The sequence below is a fragment of the Artemia franciscana genome, chromosome 2 (genome assembly GCF_032884065.1).
Source record: "Artemia franciscana chromosome 2, ASM3288406v1, whole genome shotgun sequence".
NCBI classification, from domain to species: domain Eukaryota; kingdom Metazoa; phylum Arthropoda; class Branchiopoda; order Anostraca; family Artemiidae; genus Artemia; species Artemia franciscana.
Genome location: NC_088864.1, coordinates 41,035,264 through 41,060,739, shown reverse-complemented (window position 1 = coordinate 41,060,739; position 25,476 = coordinate 41,035,264). Strand labels below are relative to the sequence as shown.

The window sequence follows — 25,476 nt, the reverse complement described above, 5'->3', positions numbered from 1 at the left end:
TGCTTGACCATCTCTATACCGTGTAGGTTGGTCAACAGTTTGGAACAGCGAATGTTCAGACAGACAAGTAAGAAATGGAGATTCCTGTTCTTTGGCTGAAAAACCAGAACCATCAACCCAATCATAATCAGGAAAATTGAAGTCTCCAAGAATCACCACATGTTGGTTGCAAGAGTCCCTGATAATATCAGAAATGATATTAGCAAGATACTGTTCTGATTCAAGGCAAGAGGGAGTATTAGGACTACGAGAGGGAGTATTAGGACTATATGAAATACATTAAGTTTAATTTTATGCATTAAAAGCTGCAAGCCTGAGAAAATTTTCTTAGAAGAAAGATCACAGGTGCATATTTTTAAGGGGTTATTGCATTAAAACAATGGTCCTAGAAAATCAGGAGAGGGCTTGCAAATGGAGATTAAAAATTTTAGTGTCATATTTGTGTAATAAATGTGTAATGTTAGAAAATCATTGAGAGCCTTATAAATTGCTCCCTTTTTTATGAAGAGTACTAATGGACTTTTCTGCTCTTAAGGGAATATTGTTTTGGTTTGGTGTTTTCAGTAAAGTGTGCCAATAGGTTTGATAACATTTAATGCATCAAAAGAATTGGCCTTTCTATGCAGATTCCAAATATATAAGATACATTAAGGTTAATTGTATGCATTAAAAGCTACAAGCTTGAGAAAATTTGCATTACTATGTAGCAACACACACCAGAAGTGAACCAATCTTAATGATTAGAGAATCTTTCTTTAGAAGTTTCAAGGTCCTTGTATTTTTTCCTAGAAGAAAGATCAGAGATGCATATTTCTTCTCAAGGGGTTACTATATTAAACCAATGGTTCTAGAAAATCAGGAGAGGGCTTATGCAAATGCAGATTAAAAATTCTAGTGTCATATTTGTATAACCAAAAACATGGAAAAGTGATATTTTGTGATACCAAACTGATTTTGACTAAGACAGGACTAAGTTACTATCATTTATTAATTCTGAGATTGCCAATCAATTTCAATATATCAAAAATTATGTGCTGTACTAACCAGTTGTTGAGGAAGTAATGCTTCATTGGGGCATATTTGTTTTTGAAAAGTCTATGCCTAAAAGAGCATTTGACATCTGTTCTAGGTGCCTGAAAGAGAACATTTCAATGCCTGAATTGTCTTAACTCTCCAGGATTCTTCAGATAAATATAGAGAGGTATAGGGAGGGGGGGGTAATATCTCATATCTCTTCATTTAGAGTAAGCCTGAATAAGAGAGCTGCAGTGTCATTCCTCCCTTCTTGTTGTAGAAAATGTTTCTGGCTCTTTTTTTAAAGCTTAATTTAACTAAACTACTTTGCTTCATATTTCATAAAATTATACTACAGTGATCTCTAAGTCTGCATCAGCTATTATGTGGGAGGGGTGGCTGGTCATTTTTAGACAGATCCTCAAAGACTGCACTTAATGCCTAAGTATCCCAGCTCTTATTGAGCCTTCAGATAGCTATAGGATGAGTTTAGGGGGAAAAAAGTAATGGTAGAAATTGATGTCTAATCTATTTTATTCCTGGGGATATTTTTGGTCTGTGCATTTGTTATTGGTGCTGAATGCAGGGCAGGTAAACATGCCCCTTCCATTGCCACAGTCATTTTCTATTTAGCATAAAATATCACATTTAGCTGCCTACCAGCATAGACGTTGAAATGACCAGGTGGTCATCATGAGTCTTGTCAGGAATTTTTTTGGTGGGGTGAGGGGGGGATAGCAAGTACTACCAGGAGTGTTTTTCAGCAATTTTAGATGATAACATTTCTCTTTTCCTGTTTATGTGCAATGTTTCAATGTATTCAAACAAATGTATACAGTACATTTTAAAATCAGAAAAACCATTGTAAAGGATATGATGGCTTCAGCCATGTAGAAGATCAAAGTCATGCAGAATTCCCATCCATCTGAACAACAATACCCTTTTATGTTCACCCAAAATCCTGTAGTAAAGTGATTATCAAAGACTTGTTAAGCAAAGCTACTGCTTATCAAGGGTTTTTTCTAAATATTCAGTTTTTTTCTAAAATTTTAATTGCAATCCAACGTTTTATTTCTTAAGCAGAGAAACTGAAGATTTAGGACACTCCTGATCAATTCACAATTTTTGATATATACAGTTCATCAGCAAGAAATGAGGGGTCTATGGAACCAGTACCCTACATCTTGGTTAGGTCCTAGCATGATCTGAAAAGTAATCAGAAAGTTAATTAAAAGATTCTTTTCCAACTGATAATAAGGGGCAAAGTAAAAATAAACAGAAAATTTTCCCATGAAAATAAGAAGTAATGTTAAAATTTCAAATGGACAGAAATTACCCTATAAATGAGAGAGGGTCACCAATGTTCAGGTCACTGCTCTCTACTATGTAGTCTTGAATACCTTGTCTCATTGATTCAAAAGTGAATGCTCAAATAGTTCTGATTCCATCAAACAATAATATTTTCCATTCAATTGTTTTACACAGTCATTGATAAATCTTTCTATTATTGCCTTAATTACCTTAATTTGCACTTTGAAGTCAATTAAGATCCATTTTGATCTGTGAATTGCTCCATAGTTGATGACGTGTATGATAAAACATCAAATATATCCCCCTGGTACTTACAGGGAAACCAATTCCATTTGACATCTGGTAAGCTCTTGAAAGCTTCATCATTGGGTGCTGAGACTGTTGTATTTGGAGAGGCTATTCTAGTGTTTTATTACATGGCAGGAGAAAAACTGTTGTTGGTGTTGAGTTTTGACAGATGGCTTGAACAGCTTCTTCAGATGCCACTCCTGTGATTGCCAATATTTTAGGATGTTGACAAATGAATTGGCTTATATATCATAAGTATATCATCTCTTTATTGCCAGTAAACCAGTATAGACAAATTCAGCTCCTTCAAATGGGTTCATAAGGCTTGTCTCTCATCTCAGTTACTGGCTTAGTAGCTCTCCTTTGCATCCCTTCCAGAACCTGATTGTCACTGATGCTATGCAAATTCCAAAACCTGATATTACTATGCTGTAGCTTTTTATCACAAGTAAAAAACTCAACTTCTTCCCTTTTTTGAAAAAAATAAATACCCAAACTTCACTGTCAGCTAAATAACTCAAACTGGGCACTATCTTGACTTTATAACTAGCAATCGATTTAGAAGTGCCCAAAGGTTTCTTACATAATGAGATTCTGAGGTCCTTTTGGTTGTGAAAGGGTTAATGTAAAAAGACTACAGATCTATCAAAGCAAGAAACTGCCATATAGAGAAATACTAGTGGGTCTCATCATATATTCCATCCTATTCGTAAGCCCCCATCCTCCTGTCCCAAGGCTCTTTTTTAGCCACACCTTTGTCAATTCTGACTGATTTCTCAGAATAATTTAGCATATATTTCCTTTTAATTCTGTGTTGCCCATGCTTTTTTGCAGCATATAGCTACATGTTTTGCTTTTGCCATGAATACTCAAATGTTCTGATCTCAATCACTTTTGTCAAATCTATATATGTTCTTAAAGTAAGGAAAAATGCCTTCTTGTTTTGTTACTCTACTTTCTGCATCTTCCTTATCTCCTCTATCCTTAATTGTGATTTAATGCAAACACTATAACAACCTCCCTGCTTTAAAATATTCTAGCATTTCTACTAATAACTTTTTAAGTAGTGGAAGCTAACAAATTGCTAAGTTTTAGATAAGTCAAATTTATTTAGAAAAAAGTGTTATTCTTGGAAGAAGCTTATGGTTAATTTGGATACTTTGATCCCAGGAACAGTAAGAAATTACAGTTATTTCAATTCTAATCCTGTTTTTTAATGCAGAAAATTTAACCCTTCACAAGTTGCTAGAGATGTTGAAAATTACTTGATTTAGAGTACTTTTTTGTTTGGAATCTTACTACACAAAGAGCTGCTGTTTGTTTGAAAAAAAATATTATTAAACTGTAGTTATCCTCTGTATAGAGCATTACTAAATGATGAATTATTTTGGATTTTTCAAACTTATCTTGTGAATGTAATGAACAGTAAGAAAATAAAGAACCATCATTTAAACTTGTACAATTTGTTACAAATTATACAGACAATTTACTGCTTGACAAATTGCCAAATGTGTTGACTATTACTAGATATTGAGAATTTTTTGATTGGAATCTTGCTAGTTCAAAAGCTGCTGTTTTATTTGAAAACAATAATAATTATGAGTTGTCATCCCTATAGAGGACTACTAATTGATAAAGTACAGTGTACCATATTAACATACTGCTTCTGGTTAAGATCTCTAGATTTAGCTGTGAGTATGATTTGGACTGTAGAAAATGAAGCCTGGCAATTTGGCTTTTGCAATATTTGCAAATTTGCCTTGGTTGCTTGTAAGACTTTGTTAGTGAATTAGTTCCTGGGGAGAAACTCATTGTCTTTTCTTATGGGAACATGGAAACTGCAAACGTAATAAAGAACAACTTGCTAGATTATAAAACTAATAAAGCTGCCTGAAGTTCCAATAAACAGTATACAATAACAGATAAAGAAGAAACAGTTTTTCGAAAGTAAACTCAACCAGCCAGACATGGACTAGATAACACAGTCTGTCTGTGAGGCTGTAATGACAAAATCAGTGAAACACTCAACAAAATACTCATTTTTAGCAGCTAGCATCAAATAGGTAAGAATTAGCTGATTGCAATATTGGACTAGGTCATATTCAACAATTATATAAGCAAGCCTCTATTAATATTTTCAATTTGCCAAGTTTCTCTGAAAGTCAGAATCTTCTAAATCCAGTAGTTACTCTATTCACTGGCACTTTTGTCTTTCTATGATTTTCTCCAGTGACATTACTGACATGAAGATTCCAGGCAAGGCTACTCCTAGTCATACACTACTTCTTGAAGTTGTCTTTGGGGCTTTTGCCTTTGCTCTTGATGCCTAACAACAACACTTAAAGCTCCAGGGAAACCTGGTGTCTTTTTTTCAGTGAAAGTCTCACAAGAAAACAGCAAAAGTTTTTGAACATGTCTAAGGACATTGTTAATGAAAGAAATGCTAATCTAGCCAAGGTAGTTTTTGCACAATTTGGTGAACAGGTTGTATTGTCAAAACAATGGTTCAGGTTCAAGCACTAAAGAACTGCCTTGTGATTAGTGAAGTGTAATCAGCCTTAGAATCCAAAGTAGATCTTTTGAGGTGAATTTATCTATGTGTTATTGGTGGTGCCTGACAAGAAAGTTGAAATCCAAGAAATTTCCATACATCGTTTCTGGAGATTTCGATTTTAATCTTTTGGTACTAGATGAGGATCAAAACTTAAAATTTTTAAACCTGATGTTGTCATATGATTTGCTACCAACTATAAATGTAACTTCAACCACAGCAACATTAATTGATAACATTTTCGTACTAAAAATATGATGTGCAGTTGCTAATTCTTTTGGAGTTCTTGTGTTTAGGCTTTAATCATTAAAAAAAAGAAGCTGCTCTAAATTTCAAAACGTCACAGAATACATAATTTAAACCATTTGATTTTTCTGAGAAAAATAACCTGAAGTTGTATTTGCTCTTCAATCTGTTAATTGGAGTGTTGTTTTTGAGTTAGATGGTGTTGAAAAGGGATTTTATATTTTCATGGAATATACAAATGAGGGTTTAAATTCATGTTGCAGACGTTATCAGAAAGGGAATATTCATAAAAGAGTAGATCTGCCATGGCTGAATTTGAGAAATATGATGAAAAATAGGAACAAGTTATATTGGAATAAAATAAAGTAGCCACCTGATCAGTATAATAATTTATATGAATTGTATTGTTATTTGTTCAATGCAAAAAAGATGTAAAGGAGAAAAGAGTATTATCCTCAGTAGTTCACCCTGCAAAAATAATGCAAGACAAACATGGAGAATAATTAATGCAGTACTTTCACCTTATAAGACTCAAAAGCAAAAACATGGTTAAAGATATCATAAGTAATGATAAAGGCCATGACTTGGAAGCTGATTTTTGATAGCAAATAGCTTTTGAAATATTTTTTTCTGAAATATAGTATATTATTTTAAAACAACAGATTGTGCACCAACCTGCCATTGATATGAACTTTGTAGAAGATACTGCTAAGCTGCTGGAGCCAGATGATGGTTCTACAAGAGCATATCAGGTTTTGCTGGAGGATTTTAAAATATCTATCAAGTCACTTGACCTGTCTGAGGCTACAGGAATTGAACACATTCCAAAGCAAATTCTGAAGTCAGTGCTCCCAGTCATTTTACATGTACTTCTTTTCCTCATTAAATTGTCTTATTCTACCAATATAGCCCCTTTAGCATTAAGGAAAGTTGCATAGCATGCATGAGCTGAGAGTTCTCAAGTGTGAATGATCTTACACCTAAGGGCTTATTGAATTTGTATATTTTCCACAACTCCAACAATTATCACAATTGTTCGACTTCTTTTGTGCTTAGCAATTTGCTGGCAGTTGAACATTGCAGTAAAACAAGGGGTTCAGATTTGGAGTAATTTACCAGAAGAGACCATAGAATCTGTTTCATTTCTGTACTCTAAGTTTAAAAGGAAGAAACTGCTTTTATCAGGGGAGTCTTCAGTAGTTGTGTTGCCAGAGCAGCACTTTGGTTTTGTTTTTTTTCCCTAGCACCCTCATTTCAGCTTATTCCTAGAAAGTGCTAAGGGTCTAACCTCTGTGGTTTTTAAGGAAGGTGTGGGCCTTAGGCTGGATTGATGAATCTGACTTTGCTTTTTGGAAAGCTTTGCAGAACTCTTGCCTGGGGCCAAAAATCTATTGTTTCTATCCATTTCTGTTCGTGATTTCAGCTGAGTTTATCATTCGTTTTTTTGTACTTGGAATTGCGGTAGAGAAATGGTATCAGGTGTGCCTCTTAAACTTTAAAAGTTCTCTCATTGTTAAAGAAATTAAGAGTTTATCCTTTGCTCCTTTCTAAGTAATGACAGTTAGAAACTTGGCCTATGGCAAAAAGTCAACTTTTGGACAAAGACAGATATATTTTTCTTCTTTGACAGCAGTCGATAGCTCTTGATGAGCTGATCAAATTATATATCATCCATTTTCTGGTAGAAAAATTCCTTCAGGAGATATACCAGTTTGTAAGTTTAAAGGGGTTGACAACTTCAGTAGTAAGGTACACACTGAACCCAAAAATAGGCCAATACCAATTGTGAGACATATAGGGGAGTTTTAAGCAACAGTCGGCTGTTAGCTAATAATCATCTTCAGCCATGAGGAGTTCGCAACTTTAGCTAGTTGGTGTACCGATTATTTGTTTCCAGTGTATTTGATGGTAAGACTAATTTGGTTCCAGTGGTAAGACATGTAGGAGACTTGTAAGCAATAATTGGCTGTTAGGCTACAATCATCTTCAGCGCTGAGGGGTTTGCAACTTTTGCTAGTTGCAATGAGGGGCTTACAAATTTTGCGAGTTGGCGTACCTAGTATTTATTTTAAGATCTTTATAGATTAACAACTTAAGCGTTTAATCAAAGCGAGGAAACAAAACCAAAGTGTCGCAACACTATTCAGAGAAGCCGAAAAAGGTTGCTGCAACACCTCATGTTGCCTATGCAATGTAGATCTAGTTTAGTTTGTATTGTTCTTTTTTTTCTATTGAAGTGGCTTATGTTTTGTTGTCATTATGAATGCTATTCATTGACGGTAATCTTCTAAACTAAAGCTGTATAATGCTCAGATCTGCATCTTGGCCAAATGGCTTGTTTGTTAAGTCCCAGGTAATTTTGTGATGCATATTTTTGAAATTATAAAATCTGAAGTCTGAATGTCTTTACATGTACTGTAAGATCTGGCTTTGCACCATGTTTGTGAAGACAATCAGCAACCCAATCTTGCTAGTCTATGCTGTTCCTAAGTAATTGAATTTAATGTTCCATTTCATTGCAATTTTATACATTGCTTACCTCCTCCAATGTTTTATTGAAAACAAATTACATAAGAATAATACATAGGAATGGGGAAATGAGGTAACCCTGTTTCATACATTTTTTTGTTACAACCTTTGTGTCCAGATTTGATCACGCAGAGATTGCAAACTGTATTTTTTTAGACAGGTCTGCACATTGTCATCATGCCTCTTCCTAAAAGGACTGTATCCCCTGTCAATGTGTCTCAGGATTTGTTTGGTCCCAATACAGGTCCCTTTCTAGATGAATTGGAAGGATTTGCTAATGGGACTCTTGCCAATGTTATTCGTCAGCTTTCTAGGTGAGTATTTGTTTTTGTTCTATTAATATATTCTTGTCCTTGTTCATTTATTTATTAGTACAAATAGTGCTAAACACAATGTTCATTGCTTACAAAACAATGCACTTAGGGCAACACAAATCACAAAACTAGATATAAGTAAATAAGATAACCAAGAAGGTGCTTGAATGCTTGTGTATTAGTTGGTTTCACTCGCTGATGGCTGGCTACTCCAGTGTTCAGCAACGCTGTAAACTAATTAGTACTGGCCCTTTTTTCTTTTTTGATTTAACAGAGGAAATTTTCAAATGTTGCCATGCTGCAGGATAATGACTAAAATGAAAAAAAAAATAGTCTGGCTAAATACCATCAGTTATCTTAACAATTCTATTAGCATTAATTAAATCTCACTGCTGCCTGTGAACTTAAAGAAAAGGATTTGGAGCATGGAGAGCCTTTGGAAACATGGGAGATCAGAAAGACTGGGAAGACTTGTTCATGATCAATGTTAACAAGAAACCAAATTGAAGAGTTATAAGCCTACTCCAAGTAGGGTCAAACAAGGGATTTGTGATTTTGCAAAACAATAAAATCATGAGCCTTTGACAAGCGATCATCAGCAAGTAAACTTTTCATCAGCAAATAGAGATCCTTCTAATCATAATTATAATCATGATCATAATATCCTTCTATATATCAAGTTTCATTAAGATCCGATCACCCATTCGTAAGATAAAAGATGCCTCAATTTTCACGTTTTCCAAGAATTCAGGTTCCCCCTCCAACTCCCCCAATGTCACCAGTTCTGGTTGGGATTTAAAATAAGAGCTCTAAAGCATAAGATCCTTCTAAATATCAAATTTCATTAAGATCTGATCACCCATTTGTAAGTTACAAATACCTCATTTTTTTAAAATTTCTCCAAATTACCCCCCCCCCCGCAACTCCACCAAAGAGAGTGGATCTGGCCCGGTTATGTCAGTCACGTACCTTGGACATGTTTTTATTCTTCCCACAAAGTTTCATCCTGATCTCTCTGCTTTAAGTGTTTTCCAATATTTCCGGTCCCCTGCCCCCCCCCCCCAATGACGCTGGATCCTGTCAAGATTTAAGATACGAGATCTGAGTTATGAGGTCCTTCTAAATATGAAATTTCATAAAGATCCGATCACTCCTTCTTAAGCTAAAAATACCTCATTTTTTTTTAATTTTTCAGTATACAATACAGTTTTAGTTGACAAAGGTAGGTGATAAATAAAAAGAGAAAATATGATAGACTCTAGGTCATTGCCATTGCTTAATAGCCATAACTGCAAAACAGTCATCACAAACTATTACTGATGAGCCCTGTTTAAGATCAATAGCACTGCATTTGTCTTCATTTTTTTTTTGAACTGTTGATAATGTCTGGTTTTCTTTAGTTGTTTTGCAATGTATACTAATTAAAAAAAATTATTCCCATTACTCAGTAGCAATTATCTTTAATAAACCTATTACATATAATTAGGTTCAAAGGCTTTATGTTTAACATTGGAAATCTATTATAAATTGTCTTCCTAACAAATGCCTTAGACATGAAGTTATGTGACAGTGAAGTTTATTTATTTTTGTCCTTTGTGGTATAAACTGCAAATTCTTGGATTATTGCACATTAGTCTTGAACAGAGCATACGCTGATTCTGAAAAAGTTACCAAGGCATTTATCCTAGGAGGAGAACAGAAGGGGGAGGGGTCAAAGGCATTAATTATCATGCAGACTAACCATATGTGTACACAGGTACAAAATATAAATGGGTTGCATTAGATCAGTGGTACTCAACCGGGGTCCACATGGACCCTAGGGGTCCATGTAATATTTCTGGGGGTCCACGGGCAAAACACAACAAATTGGGGTCCACAATGATATTTTGGGGGTCCATGAAGAAAACCAACTCAGAATACTCTTTATTTTTAAAAATTCAATTTCTACTGTAATTTACTGTTCATTTTATATTGTGTTCACTATGTGATACGCCGTCAACACTTTCTTGCAAAGAAAGTGAGTGCATATCTGCATGATGCCTTTACTGTTGTAATAAAAGTGGTTAACCATATTCAATCAAATTCTCTCCCAGACCACCTTTTTCATGAATTCTGTAAGCAAAATAGAGAAGAGTTTGGGCGGCTTGTATTACCTACAGAGGTGAGAAGGCTATCAAAGGGGAATTGTCTTAAGCGTTTCATTGCACTTTGGGATTCTATTGTTTCCTTTCTTGCTGACACACAACTTGGAGCGAAACTGCTTGCAACTTATCAGATATATTTGAAAAATTTTATTCACTTAATAAACAGCTCCAAGAAAACAATTCTGATCTGATATCTAGTAAAAGTGCTGTTGCTGCTTTTCTAAGGAAACTACAGCTGTATAAGAATAATATCAGGCGTCGTGCATTTGAACAGTTTCCTTGCTTGGCCTGTGTTAACAGCGATTTGCAATATGAAGATCTTGCATTATATGGTGAATATTTGGAAAATATACATAAAGATATGCAAACTCGGGTTGGCGAACTACTTGGGATGGATATACCGATTTGGGTTTCAATTCCTTTCGAAGTTAATGTTGCTGAAATAGACATATCTTTGCAAGAGCCCCTCAACGAAATACAAAGTGATGAAATAATGCATGCAAAATTCAAAGATGAAAAGTAGAATCTAGGGAAAACAAATGATGTTGCTACAAAGTACCCTGTACTCTGGGATAAAGTGCAGTTCTACGTTATTGCTTTTTATACATCTTATCTTGTTGAAGCGGGGTTTAGTCGTGTTTCTCAAATGTTATCAAAAAATCGCAATAGACTTGACATTGTGAAAAGGGGTGATCTTCGACTATCATGAACATCAATTGAACCAAATATAAATAAACTCGCCGAGAAGAATCAGCCACAGGGATCTCATTGAATAAACATAAATAATAATAATAATAATTATTATTATATTAGAATATTTTATTTGTATTAAATTAGTTTTCATTTAAAAATAAAGCTTAATCGTATACTATTTCTTTGATAATTAAAACCTTAAAATTTATATTAGTGAAGACTAGAAAATTGTTCTTATGTCCAATAGCTATGAAGGGGTCCACCAAGATAAAAGAAGGGAAAAAGGGTCCATGGGTAAAAAAAAAGGTTTAGAACCACTGCATTAGATGATTTGCATGAGGGTGTTGGGTTCAAACTATGAAATAAAATGGTAGATCCAACGTATCCTGAAAAATGCTGTCTAGTTTGAAAGGCCAAAAATTGCATTTTTAAACCCCAGTCTTCCAGTTTTTCAGTGAAGGAGAACCATAGTAGCAATCTTATTAGGGAGGCTTCACTTTCATGTTCTCCCTATCTCTGTAGTGTGTGTAGGTATGATAACGGATATATGTTCCTCTAAGTGAACAAACTGAATCCTAATTCAAGATCACATTTAATGCAAGTAACAATTTAATATTGGCAACAGTACAAGTAGCTATGGATCTATTTGCTATGAAGGGGGAGAGCAAAAAAGACATATTTGCTTGAAGAAAGTTTTCAATATATATTCATTATATATATATATATATATATATATATATATATATATATATATATATATATATATTATATATTTTTTCCATTTATCAGCTGTTTCTATTAAATTTACTAATATATATTTATTCAGATAACCCTGAAACTGCAATTTAGCTCTAATCAATTATGTAAACTAAAAACTAAAATTGAGTTATTAAAACAGTTACTGGAAGTTGAGGTTAAGTTAGTAACTAAGCACAAATGTGCAAAGGGGAGGGCTCCAGGAAGGATCCCAGAAGATGTTTCAGGAAGGAAGGGGTTGGATTCAGCAAAAACACAAAAGAAATTATTCAAAGTCTAAAATTTTCCTAGGAGGGCTTCTTCCTTTGGACCAAACCTAAAGAATCCCCCACCCTCTCTACATTCAAACTCAAGTAGTTAGTCCCCATTGACAGGATTTAATCGCAACCAACGAAAGTATGACAAGGATATAGTTAGATAGTATATTTCAGCATGCCAAAGTTGCTGATCTACTAAGCAAGATTACTTGTTCTCACTATTTTGACCAAATAGAGATATCCAGACTAGAGGAGTAGTAAAGCCCTTAAAAGCTATGTACAAGGGTGATAATTTCTTATGCTGTTCACTCAAAGAAGAGAAGGGCAAGTAAGGAAAATTAAAATCCTTTTGCTGTTGATTGATTTCCGTTCTACTCTCCTGTACAAACAAGAGCACGAGTCAAGTGGTGAAAATTGTTATTCAGTGTTATCCAAATTGTTTCACCTAACACAGACTGGATAAGCATAGGTTGTTACATCTTAACTTATCAGTTTTCAGTTTTGGACATACTCCTGGTTGATCTGATGCTATTTTTTTTATCTGTCCAGGATAGATTATTATGAGATAGAGAGTTTGACGCAGAGTTATTTCGATATTTTGACAAAAATCTGGAAAATAACATAGTAAAACTCCGCAAAAAACATAAATCAGTAAAGACTCCAATATCGGTTATGAACGCCTCAATTTTAGCCCAAAAATAAATAAATAAATGCTCTGGATTTGAAAGCGGCTATTGAGGATCTTTTACTCTGTATCTGGGCCTGCTGAGAACGAATATCGGCTTTAAAATTGCTTCAGGGCTCTGTTGTTTCCATAAAAATCATAAAAGGCAAATTTTACGGAAGAGAGCCTAAAAATTTACTCTTCTTCAAAAATGTTTCAGAATGTCATTTTATACCCCACCTTCTGAATTACACGACATTTATTTACAAAAGACCTTATGACCTTCAATTCACGAAGCCAAAACTTCTTAAGCAGGCCAAAACTGAGCCAACCATTCAAAACCATATATTTTTTAGTGTTTGATGTTACACTTCGAAAACATACGCCTTAGGAAAATATTACGTGTTAGAAAATATGTTTTCTATTAGGGATTAAATAAAAAAAACAAGTTTTTTTTTAACTGAAAGTAAGGAGCTAAATTAAAACTTAAAACAAACAGAAATTACTCTGTATATGTTAGGGGCTGTTCCCTCCTCAACGCCCCACTCTTTATGCTAAAGTTTGGCTCTTTCTCTCAACTATACTTTTTAAAGCAGTAAAAAACTTTAGCGTAAAGAGCAGGGCGTTGAGGAGGGAACAGCCCCTTTACAGCCCAACTTTATTTTTGTGAAGACAGCTGTTTTTACTGGGACTATGACGGAAGTCTTGGTTGTTGGTAGTGATACCTATTTGTTGGTTCTACTTGTCCATCATTCAAAGAAAGCACCAACTGCCTTTTCTTTCAAGCTGAAAGCAAGCCTAGTGCGAAACCTTTCAGTATCCTAACTGCAGCAGAGCCTCGGTGACGCTTCAGTTTGTATTCTGTTCTTACATACTTTCCTTGGTTGTGACACTACACTAAATCTGTATGGTTCCGGCTAGCTGGCTGTGTTTACATACTCTCTTTTTACATACTCTGTAATATTTACATACTCTGTAATGTTCATATACTCTCTTTATATACTATGTGTCTGTTAGATATGCCTTGCTTAGATAATGATAAGGGAAACAAATATAATTTAGGAATCCCATATCCCCCAGAAACGTTGAATATTTGAACCGTTTTTGTGCTTGGATTCCTTGTTTTTTCTTTTTTTAATTTTACCTAGGCTCCCCCCTTTTTTGTCGGGTGGATTTTCTATTTTGTACTTCTTTAAATATGTTATCTTTTATCTATTCTCTCTTAGTTTGAGCAAGCACTCAGAAGATATGTTTGGTGAATTATTTCGGGAGGCAGAGCAAATTTGGACCCGATCTGGAAGTCTTCAGGCGAGGATTGATAGACTTTCTGTCAAAGTGCAACAATTAGACAGTAGTGTAGAGGAAGTGACTTTACAAAATATACATTTAAGGAAAGCTTACAAGAGTTCAGAGCTTGTTGATCAACAAGTTGTGGCTAGGAGTACAATGCCGTCTGCAATGAGGGATACATATGACGTGTGCGAGCGACCACCGCCACTGGAGAAACTAAATCCTTATAGGTAATTTCGTTTCTCATTTTTACGTTATATGTACATGCTTGTGGTTCCATTTCAAAGAAGTTGGGTTAATCTGTGCATATGCAAAGGAGTGTTATTTAAAAGAAATTAAAGAGTGGGATTGAAATTCGAAATTTATTTAAAATTATTCTGTATATCATGATGATTACAACCTCACTCTATTCCGCTCTTTGTGCGGAAGCTTGACTAGCGCTTTACTGAAAGTATTTTCGAGGGCCAATACTTTGCTTGTTGGTGATTGTAAGCGTTTTATTTACCTATTGCCTTTCAAATTATCTGGACTGAAGATTTTAATGTTTAAAGCAACAGCAAATAAATAAGCTGTACTATTCTGGAGGCATCAAGAAGAAAAAACTATCACGCTTCTCTTATGTTGCACTGAATCATTGGTGGAAAATATCAAACTTTAGCACAATGAGTGGGGATTTGAGGGAAATCGGGACCTACATTATGTAGGATGCTTTCTGTTTCTTTTTTTGTTTTAATGTTGCTCTCCACTTTCATTTTAAACAAGAGCTAAGAGCTCATATGGCACTTGTGACGAGGTCGGAAGAGCCGAGAGCTCATATGGTACGAGGTTGGAAGAGCCAAGAGCCAAGAGCTCATTTGGTACTTGTGAGAAGGTCAGAACCTAAAGAATCCTAAAGAACCTAATGAAATACCTCATTTTTATAATCTTTCAGAATTAACCCTCGCCCCCACTCCCCCAAAGAGAGCGGATCCGCCCTTCCAACTCCCCCGAATGTCACAGGATCTGGTCGGAATTTGAAATTAGAACTTTATAGCACAAGATCCTTCTAAATATCAAATTTAATTAAGATCTGGTTACCCTTTCGTAAGTTACAAATACCTCAATTTTAAATCTAAGCGTTTCCCATCATTTTAGGTCTCCCCACCCCAAACTTCCCCCAATGTCACCAGATCCGGTCAGGATTTAAAATAAGAGCTTTGAGCCACGATATCCTTCTAAAAATCAAATTTCATGAAGATCCAATCACCTGTTCGTAAGTTAAAAATACCTCATTTTTTCTAATTTTTCAGAATTAACCCCCCCCCCAACTACCCAAAAGAGAGCGGATCCGTTCCGTTTATGTCAATCATCTATCTAGGACTTGTGTTTATTTTTCCCACCATGTTTCATCCCGATCCCTCCACTCTAAGTGTTTTCCAAGTTTTAGGTTTCCCCCTCCCAACTCCCCGCCCCCATCACCAGATCCGGTCGGGATTTAAAATAAGAGCTCTAAGACACGATATCCTTCTAAACATCAAATTTCATTGAGATCCGATCACCCGTTCGTAAGTTGAAAATACCTCATTTTTCTAATTTTTAAGACTTACTCCCCCCCCTCCCAACTACCCCAAAGAGAGCAAATAAGTTCCGATTATGTCAATCATGTATCTGGGACTTGCGCTTATTTTTCCCATCAAGTTTCATCCCGATCCCTCTACTCTAAGTGTTTTCCAAGATTTTAGGTTTCCCCCCTCCAACTCCCCCCCAATGTCATCAGACCCAGTCGGGATTTAAAATAAGAGCTCTTAGACACAATATCATTCCAAACATCAAATTTCATTAAGATCCAATCACCCGCTCATAAGTTAAAAATACTTCATTTTTTCTATTTTTCCGAATTAATCGGCCCCTTCTCCCCCCCCCCCCCCCAGATGGTCAAATCGGGAAAACGACTATTTCTAATTTAATCTGGTCCGGTCCCTGATACGCTTGCCAAATTTCATCGTCCTAGCTTACCTGGAAGTGCCTAAAGTAGCGAAACCGGGACTTTAGGTTTTCCCCCTCCAACTCCCCCCAATGTCATCAGATCCGGTCGGGATTAAAAATAAAAGCTCTAAGACACAATATCATTCCAAACATCAAATTTCATTAAGATCCAAATACCCGCTGATAAGTTAGAAATACTTCATTTTTTCTATTTTTTGCGAATTAACCGGGCCCCCACTCCCCCCCAGATAGTCAAATCGGGAAAACGACTATTTCTAATTTAATCTGGTGCGGTCCCTGATACGCTTGCCAAATTTCATCGTCCTAGCTTACCTGGAAGTGCCTAAAGTAGCAAAACCGGGACCGACAGACAGACCGACAGACCGACAGAATTGGCGACTGCTATATGTCACTTGGTTAATACCAAGTGCCATAAAAATTTGTTTTTTTAATTTGATCTCTGTTTGTTCCATTTCATGCCTCCAAGAACAAAGTTTTTATAATTTTTAATTTTTCTGTCCCGAATAACTAATTGTACTTTCAATCTCACATCATGCGCTGCTACAATAGAACTCTGGGCAAAAAAGGTAAGGAAGGGGCCTTGTTACCACCAGTCACATCCAGCTCATAAAAATGCGACTAGAACTCACACTTTTCGCTTGAAAGAATCATCTTTCAATATCTTAAGTCTATTGTTTTATTCAAAATGCCCCCTTGATACGTTTTTGGAGAATATAGGTAGGAGGAGAGGATGGAGTCCTTTAGTCATGCAGGAATGCACCTACTCTAAATATTCAGTTGAGACTGCTACAATATGGTCATCTTTCTCTTAAAGTTTATCTAGTCTCTTAAAGTTTTATATATATATTTAAATATTAAATCTAAAGAAAACCTTGTACTCAGGATTCCGTGTCCCCCCCCCCAATGAATTTCTCTGCCACACAAGTACACTCTTTATGTATCTTCAGTGTTCCATTAAGGTAACATTTCTTAGGTGATTTTGAAAAGTTTTGCTCGAAATCATTCTAAAACTGATATTTTTTATGGCACTTGGTATTAACCAAGTGACATATAGCAGTCGCCAATTCTGTCGGTCTGTCTGTCGGTCTGTCGGTCTGTCTGTCGGTCTGTCGGTCTGTCTGTCGGTCTGTCTGTCGGTCCCGGTTTTGCTACTTTAGGCACTTCCAGGTAAGCTAGGACGATGAAATTTGGCAAGCGTATCAGGGACCGGACCAGATTAAATTAGAAATAGTCGTTTTCCCGATTTGACCATCTGGGGGGGGAGTGGGGGCCCGGTTAATTCGCAAAAAATAGAAAAAATGAAGTATTTTTAACTTATCAGCGGGTATTTGGATCTTAATGAAATTTGATGTTTGGAATGATATTGTGTCTTAGAGCTCTTATTTTTAATCCCGACCGGATCTGATGACATTGGGGGGAGCTGGAGGGGGAAAACCTAAAGTCCCGGTTTTGCTACTTTAGGCACTTCCAGGTAAGCTAGGACGATGAAATTTGGCAAGCGTATCAGGGACCGGACCAGATTAAATTAGAAATAGTCGTTTTCCCGATTTGACCATCTGGGGGGGGGAGAAGGGGCCGGTTAATTCGGAAAAATAGAAAAAATGAAGTATTTTTAACTTATGAGCGGGTGATTGGATCTTAATGAAATTTGATGTTTGGAATGATATTGTGTCTCAGAGCTCTTATTTTAAATCCCGACTGGGTCTGATGACATTGGGGGGAGTTGGAGGGGGGAAACCTAAAATCTTGGAAAACACTTAGAGTAGAGGGATCGGGATGAAACTTGATGGGAAAAATAAGCGCAAGTCCCAGATACATGATTGACATAATCGGAACTTATTTGCTCTCTTTGGGGTAGTTGGGAGGGGGGAAGTAAGTCTTAAAAATTAGAAAAATGAGGTATTTTCAACTTACGAACGGGTGATCGGATCTCAATGAAATTTGATGTTTAGAAGGATATCGTGTCTTAGAGCTCTTATTATAAATCCCGACCGGATCTGGTGATGGGGGCGGGGAGTTGGGAGGGGGAAACCTAAAACTTGGAAAACACTTAGAGTGGAGGGATCGGGATGAAACATGGTGGGAAAAATAAACACAAGTCCTAGATAGATGATTGACATAAACGGAACGGATCCGCTCTCTTTTGGGTAGTTGGGGGGGGGGGGGGGGTTAATTCTGAAAAATTAGAAAAAATGAGGTATTTTTAACTTACGAATGGGTGATTGGATCTCCATGAAATTTGATTTTTAGAAGGATATCGTGGCTCAAAGCTCTTATTTTAAATCCTGACCGGATCTGGTGACATTGGGGGAAGTTTGGGGTGGGGAGACCTAAAATGATGGGAAACCCTTAGATTGGAAGGATTGGGATGAAACTTGGTTGGAAAAATAAGCAAAAGTCTTGCACACGTAATTTACATAATTGGAACGGATCCGCTCAATTGCGGGGGGGGGGGTAATTCTGAAAAATAAGAAAAATAACGTATTTTTAACTTACGAAGGAGTGATCGGATCTTCATGAAACTTCATGTTTAGAAGGACCTCGTAACTCTGATATCTTATTTTAAATCTCAACCGGATCAAACGTAATTGGGGGGGGGGGGCAGTTGGGGGGACCGGAAATCTTAGAAAATACTTAAAGAGGTGAGATCAGGATGAAACTGGATGGGAAGAATAGAAACCTGTCTAAGATACGTGACTGACATAACTGGACCGGATCTGCTCTCTTTGGTGGAATTGGGAGGGGGGAGGTAATTTTGAAAATTGAGGCATTTGTAACTTACGAAAGGGTGACCAGATCTTAATGAAATTTGATATTTAGAAGGATCTTGTGCTATAAAGTTTAACTTTAGGTTCTGACCTTCTCACAAGTGCCAAATGAGCTCTTGGCTCTTGGCTCTTCCGACCTCGTCCAAATGAGCTCTTGGCTCTTCCGACCTCGTACCATATGAGCTCTCGGCTCTTCCGACCTCGTCACAAGTGCCATATGAGCTCTTAGCTCTTGTTTTATTTTGTCATCGCTACAAAATGCTAGTTGTGATTTTGGATTATCGGTCTTACTTTGGCTATCACCGCTTTATAAAGTTCCTGCAGTACAAGAAGAGGGCAATTCATTCACTCCATCGGTTTCAGCCTCAAAAAATTTAGTATTTTACAAACTTTTTAAACTGTGGTTTAATACATATGTTTTTAAATTTAATATTAGTGCTAGTACAATATTTGGTTATTTGCGAGTAGCGATTGCATTGCTCAAACTCCTGCCAAAAATTTAAAAGCGTCTTGTTCTAAGTGCGTTTTTCCTAGTTCTACTTTCTCAAATGTAAAGCAATCTGAGGGAAATGTAATTGCATAGAAAGCATACGTAAATGACAGGATAAATAAATAGTAGGATCCGATCGGAGCATCTGGAAAATATTTTGTATTACCTATGGGCAACGTGTATACATAAATGCCTATTAAATCTATCGTCCTATGTTTATGCTCTGTTTTTACAACATGCTGGTTTAGGGTTAATTTTATCCGCAAATTTTCAGCTGGTTTAGCTTACCCCAAAGAAGATTTTTCCGACATTGTTTCTCATAGGGGCGGGCGAGGGGATGATTAGCAGTCAAAGGTAGTTAGGTAGAAAGACTTCATCTGAACTTCTTCATATTTTTGCAAACGGTTCATGGCAATGAACGGTAAGAAAAGAACAATATTAAATTAAAAAAAAACAAGAATTTTGTTGACAATATATATATATTAGAAGTATATGTTTTTCTTACTGATTCAAAATATGTCTGTCTTCTAAATAGCTATATAACAGTTATCAGCATAAGAACTTTTCGGTAATGTTAGAAAAAGGGAAACACCCTCAAAACGAGGCAATCTCCAAACCGTCTGAGAATCCTATAAGCGAATTTTCAAACCCCTTTCTACAAAAATGAAACTGTATTTCTTTTGAGCTTGGGTGGTTGTCTATCCCTTCTCAATTTGTATTCTATTCTTTCTCAATCTTATCGAGCTAATGAGATTAGAACATTGGGGCAGGACTTATTTGAGTCAATATTTATTGTCTTAGGACTCTTTAAGTAATACAAAGAATTGCGCCACAGAAAGTGACGATTCATGTAGTTCTATATTTAAAAAAATTGCTGGCTGGAAAAGGGCCAAAATGCTATTCAACAAAATAAAAATGCTATTACAAACAAAATATTGCTGGCCGAGAAAGCGTCAAAGTGTTATTCACTGGAAATTTGAGATAGCTAATTAGTTTTGAACTCCCTAAAAGCTACTTATATAACCTCCCGAGCATCAAATGCCGTACTCCCCCACGATGGTGCACTTTTTATAAGTGTAGTCTGTTCACAATGAGCGTTTTCTCTGTTTTATGCAATATCCTTAACAGTTTTAATATATCTTATAATTGTACAGAAACTTGGGCGGGAGCTTAGTCGATTATATTGTGAGGATAGGCTTTAACTCTTAAGACGTAGATTTTAACCCCGATTTTCCTTATTTTTAAGGATCAAGACCCTTCTAGCTTTGTGTTTTCAACAGGAGTGTAATAAGACTGTGATAGACCTCTAAACATACTAGACCCTCTGGATACCCAATATCCATTGCTGTAATAAAGTAGGATTTCCACCACAATTTGGTCCTAATCACCCTCTTTCTCAAGAATAAAATAGACAAAAATGGTCCACAAAATGTGATCAATTTTTTTTCTACATCCATGTAAAACCTTCCGATATCATCCCTGATGAAAATATGTATACCTTTACTTATATGACGTTAAAATGTATTTTTGTATTTTACGGACGACGGAAAAGGTGGTCTTAAATTTAATTATGCGCACCAGTATCATAATTAAATTTAATTATATGCACCAAATTAAATTTGTGCACCTTTGCTTATATGATGATAAAACGTAATTTTTGTATTTATGGACGACGGGAAAGGTGGTCTTAAATTTAATTTTGTGCACCAATATCATAATTAAATCTAATTATATGCACCAATTTAAATATGTGCACCTTTGCTAATATAATGTTAAAATGTATTTTTTATTTTAGGGACGACGGAAAAGGTGGTCTTAAATATAATTATATTCGCCAATATAATATATGCAATATTAATTTTTCTTTTTTTTAGGGATGACGGAAAAGATGGTCTGAAATTTTACACAGACCCTGATTATTTCTTTGATTTGTGGCGACAACAAATGATTAAAGACACTGAAAAAGTAGTGCAAGATAGAACGAGAAAGGTAAACTACGTTATATTTTTTTTTTTGAATTTTACAGCCTCAAATAATTAATCCAGAATAAAATGACCCAATTTTTATGCTCGTAAAGCAATTTCATAACGTCTTGTTTTGCGAGCAGTAATTTTGGAGTCCAGTGAATTTGATATTGTTATTATTATTTATTTAAGGAGTCAAAAATTTGAAATGACATAACGTAGTTGTTTTCTTTATACGGGGCGTTCTTTTCCTCCTTAAAAAAAAAAAAAAAAAAAAAAAAACACTCACTGAGTGTTTGTATAAAGGGTTCTTACTCGTCACTGACGTAAAATTTTTAGTTCAAAACCTGTTAGGTTTTTTAGTTTTGTAGTTATCACGAAATGAAGAATATACAAGAACGAAATATTGGACTATTTTAGATTATTAATTTGATTATTCTAAATGAAACAAATACAACTTTGGATGTTATTTTAGAATATGTGATTTTTTTTATCAAGCATTGAACAGTAATTTCCAATTATAAGAAGAAAGTTTCTAGAATTTTGCAAAAGAGCCTGATAACCATCAAAAATAACTCCAGATTGAACTAATAAATACACTGTTGGATTGAAGTTTACAGTCCCCCGCCCTGAATAACAAGGAAACCACATTTTTGCATGGGTAACATTGAGGTAGCATTGATTTGTTTATTTCTTTGATTTATTTGTTTCTCTTTTACCTAAACGAATGGTAACTCAGAAGACAGAGAATATGTTGAAAAAGTCAATTATCTTTACTTATAATTAATTATGTGCTAATGCCTAAAATGACTCTTACCGGTAAACCAAACCCCTTATATGCTAATAGTAAGCCAAAGAGACGTATTAGTGCTTTCACTTATGAAATAAAGAGTTTACCAAACTTTTTACTATTTAGAATTCTAGAACGCAAATAGTAATAAAAAATTAAATTAAATTAATGATAGTTATACCGTGGAACGTGTCAAGAGATACTTAAATAAAGGTTTCTGAGACCACAGTGGCTAAGTATGAGGAAACGAGACAACGAAGAAAAACGAAGTAATCCACTACTAGTAAATATTTCGTCGGAGATCTCGGCTCAGCCGTTGTCATTGCAAAGAGAAGGATAAAAAGTCCTCGGGACGATACAAATAAGAAAGAAGCTCTTTCTCAAGTTATGGTGAAAAGGTGAAAGTACGAAGAACCTGATGGTGAACGGAAGAATTAGACTTTTAATTGAGAATTTACTGTTTACAAGGCTTTTCTAAATGCTGATCTATAAACCGGATTTGGTAGCATTGGAATTCCCATTAGCTTAGGAATTATGACGATTTGAGAAATACGAAAAATCTGAATTTTTAACAGCACTGTAAATTGGACTGAGATAAGTTTATCCAGTAGCTCGATTAAAAGCTAATTTTTGGTAGATATTCTTCTTAATTTCAGCTACCCTGGAAAACGTTTTTGAGAATTTTAACGAAGAAAATATTGGAGCTGCTATTAAAGCGGTCAAACTGGTTTGGGTTGTCATAGACGTGTAGGGCCAAGGAGTGTCAACTTTCTCTAGTATTTGGCATAACTTCCTGGGTTTACCGATTGAAAATTTTATGTCCCGATTACCCCTCTCCTAGTTGTTGGTGACAACCGTAAGAACAGCGGATTCTATAAAAACCACTACCCAGAAAGGGGCCATTTGCTGTAGTTGAAGAAATCCAACTTCAAGAAAAAGTTGAGGAAGTTTGTCCCTCAGTTTTGGAAAAACTAACAGAAGATGATATCAAAAAAGGGGGAAGCTTTTCTTCATGCCCTCCAGAGGGATACTTTCAGTTGGACCTGTGCCGTTAATGGATTTTTTGCCGCCTTTTTTCTTTGATTAATTGTACACTCGAGCGCTTCGAATGGATGTCCATTGCAAAGTAAAATTTTCTTGAGACAATTCATTTTTGGGACTATGCGACCTTCAGAACATACTTGAATCTCCCAATCAGTTATGGATGTTGCCACTCTTCTATTTACGCAAGAACGGCAGCTGGGAGGAAAGAGCGGATATCTATCATCGGGTGTAGATTTTCTATAAAGGAAATTTTCTGGCTGAGATACTTTCTGAAAATTAAAAGGTCCAGACAAGGCAGTTTACGATTATCTTCTATTTCTAAAGAACTCAAGATTAGAACCTAGAGTGCTATGATGTATGAAGGAAGTTTTAAGTGACGTCTCTCCACGGTTCCACCCAGAAATAACGTTATCCACAAACCACCCCCGAAACCATGTTTCGGAGGAAAGTATTCAAGGCATATTTTAATAAATTCTGTATAAAAAGTGTTAAAAAAAAGTGAAAGGCTAGTACCCATTGGAAGTCCAATAGTTTGAGTGAAAACTGGTTTTAGTATCAGAAAAAAAAGGAAAGCTTTCACAAATACAGACAAAGCGTAGAATGGCGTCAATATCTAAGGTTTTGTTGTCAGTTTGGTTAGTATTATTTTCTGAATATCAACTTCGCATTTTCTATTACCACAAGAAGCATGTATAGAGATAGTATCGAAAGTAGCCAAAATTGTATAGTTTCTATGGCAAGCTTTTTTAACTTTTCCACAAGGTTAAACGAACTTTGTGTATATGAATTGTGCCTGGATATAAGGGAAGGATAAATTTTAGACAACTACTATCCCAATCTAGCAGCTGGATAGCTAAAGTGGGACGAAAAGAAACCCCCTCTTTGTAGATTTAGGGGGGGGGGAAGTTTAGGAGCAATGCAACCTTTAGGATAAAGTAGTTTTTGTGTTTGGAGTAATAAGTCTTCTGGTTCTTAAGTAGTAGTAGTAGTAGTAGTAGTAGTAGTAGTAGTAGTAGTAGAACAATTTTATTAGAAATAAACATTTCTTAATCAATAGCACAACATAAATGAAGCCTGCGAGGCTGTGCTAATTTCAAGGAAAATAAAGAGAGAATATGGAGAATGAGAAACTATGGAGAATGAGACCATATAACGAAATCAACAACAATAAAAAATACATAAACAATACATTACCTTGCGTGACCCCAAGACAACAAAAAATAACTAACAAAAAAATACATAAATATTACAAATGAATAACTTATGGAAAATTTATTTTAGTTTATCTGTTTCAAAATTATACCTATCGAGAAACTCCACACGTAAATCAGACTTAAGCTTCTTAGTTCTTTTCGTGTTTCCCAGGTGAAACGATTTGTGGGATCAGACTCGAAGGTTTATAAGTGCCCGTGTCGAAGAACGAAATTTCAAAACCTTTCATTACCTGCAACTCTATCAACAATGACAACTTTATTGCCCTTGTCAGTTCTGGTGATTATTATTTCTGGGTCTTCTTTTTTAATGGTCTGAGAATTTTTTTTCTCCTTATAATTTTTTGAGCTTGAACGAAACTGGGTCATCTCAAGAATATTTTTAACCAACTCTCTTCGCACGAACACCTTCTATTTGATATTTTGGGCAAAATTTAGTTAATGTTTTTCCGTGTACAGTTTCTCAAGTTGCGTTGATTAATGTTAACGCAAAAAAAAAAAACAAGAGCTAAGAGCTCATATGGTATGAGCTCTAGCGAAATTTTATGAATCAATAGATTGCTTTAAAAGGAAAATCAGAGGCTTAATGCCGGCCGGGATTTAACATAAGAGCTCTGAGTCACGAGGTCCTTCTAAATGTCAAAATTCATTAAGATCCGGTCACCCACTCGTAAGATAAAAATACTTCAATTTTTCTAATTTTTCCTCTCCCTTCAGCCCCCCAGATGGTCGAATCGGGGAAAACGACTTTATCAAGTCAATTTGTGCAGCTCCCTGACACGCCTACCAATTATCATCGTCCTAGCACGTCCAGAAGCACCAAACTCGCCAAAGCACTGAACCCCACCACCTAACTCCCCCAAAGAGAATGGGTCCAGTCCGGTTACGTCAATCACGTATCTACGACATTTATAAGCGTTTCCCAAGATTTCTGGTTTCCCCTTCCAACCCTCCCCCCCCCCAGTGTCACCGGTTCTGGTCGGGATTTAAAATGAGAGTTCTGAAGCACAAGATCCTTCTAGATATCAAATTTCGTTAAGATCTGATCACCCGTTCGTAAGTTACAAATACCTCATTTTTTCAATTTTTTCCGAATTACTCCCCCCCAACTCCACCAAAGAGAGCGGATCCGTTCCGGTTGTGCCAATCCCATATCTAGGACTTGT

At 35.8% G+C, this 25,476-nt stretch overlaps 1 protein-coding gene across 2 annotated transcripts in view; it reads left to right on the top strand.

The window, feature by feature from the left end:
• The window catches only part of LOC136041612 (actin-binding protein WASF3-like), a 60,956-nt gene that overhangs the window by 6,213 nt on the left and 29,267 nt on the right, over nucleotides 1–25,476 (top strand). The window contains exons 2-4 of one of the 2 annotated variants that reach the window (XM_065726321.1): nucleotides 8,096–8,253; nucleotides 13,994–14,287; nucleotides 21,176–21,290. In XM_065726321.1, the coding sequence (XP_065582393.1) occupies nucleotides 8,117–8,253; nucleotides 13,994–14,287; nucleotides 21,176–21,290 (546 nt within the window). In that variant the 5' untranslated portion in view covers nucleotides 8,096–8,116. The remainder of the gene's footprint in view (nucleotides 1–8,095; nucleotides 8,254–13,993; nucleotides 14,288–21,175; nucleotides 21,291–25,476) is intronic. The other variant, XM_065726322.1, reaches the window with a different exon arrangement.